Source organism: Corapipo altera, unplaced genomic scaffold, assembly GCF_003945725.1.
Source record: "Corapipo altera isolate COAL_440 unplaced genomic scaffold, ASM394572v1 0, whole genome shotgun sequence".
NCBI lineage: Eukaryota > Metazoa > Chordata > Aves > Passeriformes > Pipridae > Corapipo > Corapipo altera.
In genome coordinates this window covers 14,695,968-14,705,363 of record NW_020884872.1, presented here as the reverse complement: position 1 = coordinate 14,705,363, position 9,396 = coordinate 14,695,968, and the positions used below count along the sequence as shown (strand labels likewise).

The 9,396-nt window shown below is 38.7% G+C and overlaps 1 protein-coding gene across 1 annotated transcript; it reads right to left on the bottom strand.

The window, feature by feature from the left end:
* Positions 1-623: 623 nt before the first annotated feature.
* Positions 624-8,957, bottom strand: EIF1AX (eukaryotic translation initiation factor 1A X-linked). The gene is made up of 7 exons (XM_027641188.1): positions 8,845-8,957; positions 8,444-8,527; positions 6,652-6,755; positions 4,968-5,018; positions 3,739-3,820; positions 3,546-3,637; positions 624-1,966 (listed from the first exon to the last, which is right to left on the bottom strand). The coding sequence occupies exons 1-7, from the start codon at positions 8,882-8,884 to the stop codon at positions 1,961-1,963; spliced, it is 459 nt and encodes a 152-aa protein (XP_027496989.1). The 5' UTR covers positions 8,885-8,957; the 3' UTR covers positions 624-1,960.
* Between the last annotated feature and the right edge of the window lie 439 nt (positions 8,958-9,396).

Genomic DNA, 9,396 nt, shown 5'->3' with positions numbered 1-9,396 from the left:
ATACGTGTGTTGCTCCTTAGCACTGACCATGCACTTTGCATTCTTCCCACACACACAAGATTGGTTTTGGCAAGTATAATTTCAACAATATCTGTATCTTCAGTACACATTCACTGCAATTCAATCATTAACCTTTCCACTAGTACAACTGGAACAACAGATACCTTCTGCACTTCGATCTCAACATCAGTTTTGAGAGCTTTTAACCATTTTCAGAGGTTAAAAGCCTGCTTAATACGTTAAGGAAACCAATGAGTGTGGGAATGGTTTACAAGCCTCATCTTGGAACATTACAGCATTTGTGTTCCTTCCCAAGTGAACCTGATAGGCATACAAAGACAATAAACTGATACTTAAAGATCAGTGGAGTAAGAATCCTGTACTGGTACAATCTTTTCCTCCGTATTCAGCAAGATTTTACAACAAATATTTAAAATCCATGAAACATTTGGCAAAATTACTTATTACTAAGAAAATGTTATTCCTAGTGTAAGATACCAGATCCATGTTAGGAAAATAGACACTATAATGAAAGAAAAAAGTAAAAGGGAAGACATTTTCGCAAAAGCTCTGCATGTTTAAATCTCTTTAAAAATCATGTAAAGCAATGAGGCCACTCCGTATTTAAAGCCATTTTGTTTTTATCTATTGGGGTAGTCACTTTACATCATACCAAAAAGACTGTATAAGGAATACAAGTGTCAAGAATCAGATCTTTATGGCACAAAAGGAAGTTTTCCATTAGCCTGCTTTCAAAGTTGTTAAATACATAATTGAAGACAAAGAAACTAAGGCTACCACAAAATAATATTTGCATGATGATGTTAGTCTTTATTCAGTTTCTCAACTGATTCCTCCAGTCTGAAGGTGGAGAAGAATCTTTCCAGTAGTTTGCTTCAGTGATTTATTCTGGATGAAAAGATTCTCTTCCTACTTTTGACACAGATTTATTTTCTCATTTATATTGTTACTCAACATTCACATAAGCTTTTATGTTGCACCTTACAATGTATGGAATTTCAGATTAAAATAAAACTCTACTCTTAACATAACCTTTTATATAATGTAAAAATATTCTACATGTTTACCATATCAAGAATGTTAGGCATTCACTTTGGGGGAAACCTGTTTTACGTATTTTTCAGTACAAACCCGACTGCGAACGTTTCGCATTCGTGTCTCGCTCGTCAGTCGGGTGCCACCCAGTGTTCATCGTCTGCAACTACAGCTCGGCCTCGGCACGAGCCGCAGTTCCCAAAAACTGCGAATTTTGAGATGCTGCTCACTTTTTATCTTTCCTCCTCCCCTACCCCTCCCTCCACCGTGGAAAATTTACACCTTTGAAATAATGAGTGTTTTTAATTATCAAAATCAGTATAAAAATAGCAGCATGCTACTAGACATGAAAAGCAGATTGATCAAGCATTGTGAGTTTAAATGCAGATTTCTGCCTTCCTTTTATATTATCAAAATCTTTTTTAAAGGTAACATCAAGGCAAGGGGTATAAGGACAGACACTGCATAGTATGATTTGATACTAATCTGAACTGGGTATTTGTCTTTAATGATAATTACAGGGTAAACATTTTTTATTTCAAAATACAAGTTTAACTGGAATTGTAGTGATGAAAGCAGAAGAGGGGAAAATGCAGTCTTTTACAGCCCATGTCACTGTATGTCACTTACATCCAGAGGTAAAAGCTCTAATTGGTGAAGAGACAAAATATTTGTGGTGTGTCACTGAACCTTTGTGATAATCCAGCATTATCCATTTCTAAAGAAATATAAATACTTTAAAACAAACATTGAAAATAAATCCTTTTGATGTAACAAACTACACTCTTTACTGAGAATTTTCAGTCTTCTTAAAAGTAAGGGACTTCACCCAAAAAATAATTGAAGTATCAATGTAGAACAATCCTTGGAGGAAAAAAGTCGGAATGTAAACCTCTGTTCCAAATTAGATCTGAAAAGCAAAAACACCACACCATGTATTTAATGCAAGTGCATTTTTCATCAAGCAACTCTTTAAGTTACCTTTACAGTTCAACAGGAGTCTCCCTGAACTTAGTACACTGTGGTTTTGCCTCAGCTCATACCCTGTTTTCTTAACATGTGAACAATCACTCTCCACTTATGTCCCCACAGCCCTGTGACAACACTCTGGTCATGCAGGTGAACCATTCTGCACAACCACAGTATCTGCAATACAGTTATGCATCAACAGTACAGTCACAAATTAGCCTATGATTCTCAAAAACAAAAATAAAACCAAGTTTGAGGGTCAATTCCCTGAACTGACCTTCTAATCATTCTTATGACATAAAAAAACAAAGAAAAGGTTCCACAGAGTTTTTCACCTGAACTATGACCTTGGAATCTGCACTTCATCCCAGGAATACCAGGCTGACACATTTTGTCTTTACATCTTTTCCTTTCTTAAAGCATGATATTAATATTATTTGCATAGCTGACAAAAGCTTAAAACCAATTATAGCTGCTCACTTAAATATGTTATTCCACACACAGATCCATTAGTTTGCAAATTTGTCCTATAGACCTATCACTTTGATGCCTTACAACAGTTTCATTATTAAAAGCATGCAATACTAGAAAGTTTTTCTTGCTTCAGTGAGCTAAATCTTCAGTAAGCTCAGTCACTGGCAGGTCAAATGTCTGATGATTTTGATAGTTTTAAAATATTTGTTCTAATGCATCATAAACTGAGAACCTCAAAAAAGTCAAAATAATGTAAGTATTTTAAAAGAATTAGGCATATTATCAACTCAGAGAGAGAGGACTAAAAAGATGAAGAATTAAAACATAATAATATACTTAGAACAGTCTATCCAATTAACTCAGTGGCTCAGTAAGTTACTACTTATCTTCTCAGCCAGCTGACCTTGCACACATTCATCTCTCAAATGTAAATAAAGTGCATCATCTTAGAAAACACTGCACAGCAGATCCTACTTCTGCAATTTACTATAAAATCTGAATTATAGCAATTTTACTACTATAATTTCAGAGTGTGCATGGCCAGTTACTATGAAGTGATAAGCAGTAACACAAGTGATTATGACAATCTGTAAACTCAGGATTATGGTTAACTTTAGAAACTATTAAAATGCAGTTTTTTATAATTTTTACGTAAACAAAAACAGAGAACTAAAGCCTTTGTTTTTTTAAAAAACACAAATGCCTCGATTATTTCTGCAGTTCTTATTAGACAGTAAGGTTGTTAAACCTACAGAGGAATTTGGGGGTCAAACAACTTTGATTTTCCTTTAGGCATCTTCAGGGTAATGAGAAGATTGCTCTCCATGTGTGTTTTAACAGCATGTCACTGAGTATACTATGTGCTTAGAGGTCAACTAAGCAATGACTGTAGGAGAGGAGAGAGAACAGAAAGCTGCAATTCACCTCACCACTTCCTGAAGCTGTCCCTATTCTAAACACCAATGGCTATAAACCAAGGAACAACAGCTTATTGTCAAAGATGACAGTTTCAAGCATATGATACAAAATGCACATTTACTACTTACATCATCAATATCTTCATCATCATCCCCAATATCATCAAACTGGATTTCATCATCATCTCCAGGACCAAATGTGTCTGTTTCATTGATTTTGGCTAAAAAGGAATTTAGAGAAGCTCAGGAGTGCACTGACACTAGACAGACTGAATACTCTTGTCCAATATGAACTTCCAATTTGAAGTGAAAAGGTTCTTACCATGTTCTGGAAGCTCCCCATATGCTTTCAGACTTCTGGCTTCATCTGCGTTGTACTTTAGAATAACATCAGCCTTGTTATCCTATAAAAGAATTTATTAGAATTCATTAGTCATCTATGAAGCAAAAATAAATCTATTAACCTCAGCAGACTATGTTACTTACAACAACTCCAATTTACAGAGGAGTAACACCTATATTATTTATAGAAGAATATCTTGTTCCTCCTTCCCCTCCAGTTTCTTTAAATGTTAAGCAGAAAGTCCTCATTTGTGGAATATTTTCATTTCTTCTGGGCGGTAACTTAATTTTCTCCTATTAAAAGTAATTTATAAACTCATAGAATGGTTTGGGTTGGAAGGGGCCTTAAAGATCACCTAGTTCCAACACCCCTGACATGGGCAGGCACACCTTCCACTAGACCAGGTTGCTCAATGTCCCATCCAACCTGGCCTTGGACACTGCCAGGGGTGGTGCTCCACAACTTCTCTGGTCAACAAGAAGAGAATTTGAGACAACTGAGAACTTCTGAGAATTTGACAATTTGAGAAGTTCAGATTCATGCCTTTGAAATCAACCTTTCTTCAGAGGTCAATCAGAAAGTGTCAAACCGAAAAATTCCTAGCTTTAAGTACTTTAATACATACAGTAAATGACAGTGTCTTATAATGTTTTACAACTGTAATGCACATTTCAGAAGTAGGATTTATTTCAGCTGAAGACACAACACTAACATTCATGAAGGGCATTTACCTAATGAAAATCTGACAACTGTTTTCTATTACTATTTATATTAGGTAGAATTATGCTACTCCACTGTCCAATTTATCTCTTAAGGTAAAAGCCTAAACATCAAGGTTCCAAAATTCTGATTACCAAAAATTATAATTATCACAATAAAATGTTTAATGTTTGACCCAATCTCCCTTTATATCACAGGATCCAAGCATCAAACAGCTACATCTAAAAAAAATAAGGTCAAGCCTGATGACAATAAGCACCTCCACTCACAAAGTCTCAGGGTGCAATTTAGAAGAACAAGTTGAACCAGAATTTGTCTACTCATTACAATCTTTCTGTAATACAAGGAAACTAAAAGTCATGATTTAGCATAACTAAATACAAATCCAAAGTTAGACAGGAATTTCCTCACAACACCTGCTGCAGTTTAACATTAAATAAAGCTGCTTATAAGACACTCTGTATTGGCAAATTACACTGAATTTTTACCTGGTAGTCTCTTAAGCCAATCAATATAATATCAGATGTATTTATCCAAACCTGAACGAGAAAACATACATCAGGTTACAGAAATTCAACCTCTGTTGTGCAACACAAGAAACAAGCAGTACATTTATGTTTGCTGAGACACACGAAACATCACTACAGCCACCACCCTCACTTTGTAACCAGTAAGCTGGAAATATCCAATTTCATATTTTAACAGCAAAACTGAGGTCATAAAATACTCATTGTTACATTATTTTACATGTTATGGAGCTATTACAAGATAAATCAAACTTCTTTGAAGAGCTTCTGGCCAACAGGGTGGTTACTAAGCCTCAACTTCTGAGAAAGCAGAATTAATGCATCAAGCCACCACTCTGTGAATGGAGCTACACAAGGGGAAAACTTAAAGCAAAACCTGATGAAGGGGGTGATGGACAAGCACAGTGAAGAGCAGAAGCAAATGAACACAACTGTTTCTAGAAAGTGTGTTAATCAAAAGTCTGCAAAACAGGACATGCTAATTTAAATGCACAAGATGGTTCTATCCCACATCAGCTTTTGGAGCTGATTTTTTTGGAGATCAAACACATTTTCAGTTGAGATTTCCTTTCTTTTAGACATGAGGAATAGATAAATTATGCTTTCTGTAGCAAGAAATTAATTCTGCAGCACTTAGTGTTTATTTATGCACATTCTCCACCTTCAACAGTTTATTGCAGGCAGTGGTAGCACTGCTCACACTGATACCAAGATATGTGCATTCAATGGTCTCCAAAAACCAGACAGGTGGAACAATCCAGAATGAAGACAGTGAATGTCTGTTTTCATTGGGAACAGACTGAGGGGACCTTCTCTGTACCACACAGCAGCAGAGGACAGGAAGCTGTAACATCTGACAAGGGGCAGAGGGGACACCATCCCCAGATGGCAAAGCTAAGAACACAAACACATACACCTGACTGCCCCAAAGGTACAAATCTTTGCTGATCAGCTTTGCACAGAAGTATTTTGGGAGCTGTTGAAGTGGACAATGAAATGATGGCATCTGAGGTGCCCGTGGGAAACTATAAAGAAACATTCCTGAACTGCCCTTATTGAACTACTCAGAGATCATCTTGTGTGAAGATGGTAATTATTCAGTTCCCCCACAGACCAAACTAAGTGGAGTCTCAAATCCTGATTCTTACTGGTCTTGGGAAATAGCACACAAAAAAGGTGGCTTGGGACAAGTCTCTTACACCTGTATTATTTTATGTTGGGTGTCAATCTTCATGTTATAGAAGTTCTGCTGCTAAGCAAAGTGCTGATCTAGTATGAGACAGAACATGGGTTTTTAAATAGTCATCAAGTTCTCCATCTAAAATTAGGCAGCTTTTTATTATTTTATATACATATAAATTTCTAGAATACAAAAACTAGCATTTCATAAGCAGCCAAAGCCCCCTCCCCTGAAATACACACATCCAAAGGCAGCCCTTCAACTACCAGCTTCACCCAAAAGCCAAACACTGCTTACTCTTGTGCTGGTAAGAGAAACAGAAACTAGTTTACTATCAAAAAAATATATTTAAGGTATTAAGTGCATTAGAAATATTAACTTTTGTAATGAGCTATGTATGTAAGTTTTAAGAATTACATAACATGCATGAAGTCACTGTTTTCTATTGCAATGCTTCAGAATTACCTTTTTTCTTAGCTTCCCTCTAATATGACATAACCTCTTCACACCATCAAAACATAATGCCTCCAGTCTTCCATTGCCTAACATCTTGATCACCTGGGCATATTCTAAAAGAGATGGTAACATAAAAAACATAGAATTGTTTAGGTCAGAAAAGACTTGTAAGATCAGCAAGTCCAACCCTTAACCCAGCACTGCTGAGTCTACCACTAAACCCCATCCCAAAGTGCCACAGAGCAAAACTTCTAAGCAACTCCAGCTTCATGATGCATCCAATAGCTTTTGCCATTGTAACCAAAATTTTTGTCAAAACATGAACAGCTGAGGGCAGCTTTGAGCAGCCACACAGGCTGCTGAATGTATCACAGTTTTTGTATTACTGTTAATATCAATATTTTCAAATACTACTCATTCTGGTTGGATCCATGCTTTTGTTCCCTCTGAAATGCTTACTTACAGATAATTTTCGTAGCTATTGAGTCACACTCAGAGTTTGAAAGTTTATGACAGCATCACAGCACCTGTCCTGACAAAAATCTCGCTGCTGACAACTGCCAGACTTCAGCTGAAACCTATGAAGTACATCTCCAGTACCTACCCTCAATCTCTCAACATGTATTTCATCTCCTCCCTCACCAAGTTCCAGAAATTACAACTGGAGACCTTCACACACATTATTAAAGTTTGCAGCATAATGTATTACCATTTAACTATAAGGAATAAAACTTATAATATTATTATTATTATGATAATGATGTTTGTAAGTTACAAAGATAACATTAACTGACCACCCAAAATTGCTAAGAAAAAAACCCTCTCTATTAGCCAGAGCTGTATCTCAAAATTCTAAACCCTTTTCTTAGCACAAGTCAGACAGTCCAACAAAACACATGAGACTATTCATAACTGAGAATAATTCGAGTAGATTTTGCTTGGGAGTTGAAAAGGATTTTAAGTTCTGTAGGTGCATCAAAATCAACTCCTTTTTTGCTTACAGCCATCACAGAATATCAGAAATTCGTTCACTGTCACTTCTTTTACAGTGATATCAGTCAGGACTTTTCCCATGTTTCTGACAAACCAACTGATTAATTGGTCACTAGGAAAGTACTCAGATTATGTGAGCAACCACACACGAGACAGGGCAAGTCAAAAGGGAGGTGAGCTCACTGTCACCAAAAGGCAGGCCAGGGGGAAATGTAATCATCTCCACTCCCATAGCTTCCTTCACCTGACAACAGCCTAGCAAGGACCTACCTATTGCTCCTGTTTTAATAGTTGCTAGACTTCCCAGCCCAGGAGCCAACTGAAATGAGCCAAACCATGAGGGGACAGACCAGTGAGCTGAATGGTTCTGCCAGGTCAGACTCCGGGAGCTCATTGAAGGATTCGAGAGACATCACAGTATAGAACAGACTGTGCATCCCAGAAACAATTATTGGCCACATCTGCTAAACCAGCTGCTCACAGCCCCTCACCAAAAGCTACTCAAGGGGTTTCTAGGGAATGCTTATGTGCTGTTTTACACAGAGCATCGCAGTGAGGTCAAGGAGAGGCAAGCTTCATCCTTAAATTGTGGAGCTATTTAAAATTTCCCTTTTCCTACTTTCTCCTACACTCAATATGTCATTTAGAATTCAAATACAGCCCCAATAAGAACATCTCTCTTCACTCAATAACAGTAACTTCACCTTTCTCAGTCATCCAGATGTTTTGTGTATCAACTTCCATTATATGTCATTTATAGTATGTGACTGAAAACAATGACACTGCCATACTATAGTTAAAAACTCACCTTGCCCATCTTCTTTGAACACCAGTTCTCTTTTTTCTGATTCATTCTCATTCTTACCTCGTCGCCTGTTTTTACCTCCTTTGCCTAAATTAAAAGAGGGAGGAGGAAAAAGCATGTGTTACTGTCTCTGAGTACAGTGAATGAAATATTCAGACTTATGGAGATTTTCCTGTGTTTGTTCTCTATATGGCTATTTCAAGTGCCCTATCCAGATCTAGATTTTTTTTGCCTACTTTTAACATTTGTCGGTCTAAATTTTTAGCTAAGTAGTTACATAGTAATTAAAATATTAGAGTTTCCACTGTACAAGATGTCCTGACTGCTCTGGAGTGACAGCAGCCTTCAACAAGGATTCCACAAGATGGCCATTTCCAGCTTCTGCGATCCCTGCCACCACATACCTCCTAAACAATGGTGGGATAACCCGACGTACGTAACCATCACGGAGCGGATGAATAACCTGAGTTACCGTGGTGCTAAAATCCCTGCAACACTCAAGGGGAAGCTAATGCTCCAGGTGTAGCTGCTGTTTGTAAAAGGCACACACGTGGCGATAGCATTAGATGCTCTTCACGAAGACGTACAAGAGCAGCTCATGCTTCCCTTCCCCCGCTAAAACCCTGTCGTTCCCTTCCCCTCGCTGTTTCTGCTTTTCCTTTCCGCGTGGGGGAGAAGGGGAGCAGCAGCACCAACAGCGGCGCTGCCCAGTGAGGGCCCAGCGGGGCCCGGCCGCCTCCTCGGCAGGGCCGCCTTTGACAACTCAGCCCCGGGCAGGGCCTCCCTCTCCAGGCCGGGCCCCGGCGCCCTCCGGCAGCGGGAACGGGCTGGGGGACCCTCGGGGACAGCGGGAGGGCCCGTCCGGCCCTGCCAGAGGGCTCCGGGCCCCGGCGGCGCCCACGTGAGGGGCCCCCCCCGGGCCTGCCCTGCGCGGCCGCGCCCGGGCCGGGCCTCGC

Coding starts and splice junctions, on each gene's coding strand:
- EIF1AX (XM_027641188.1), bottom strand. CDS start 8,884: ATGGTTACGTACGTCGGGTTATCCCACCATTGTTTAGGAG. Junction 8,528..8,844: donor ATCCCACCATTGTTTAGGAG/GTATGTGGTGGC, acceptor CTTTTAATTTAG/GCAAAGGAGGTAAAAACAGG. Junction 3,821..4,967: donor TTGGCTTAAGAGACTACCAG/GTAAAAATTCAG, acceptor ATTCTTTTATAG/GATAACAAGGCTGATGTTAT.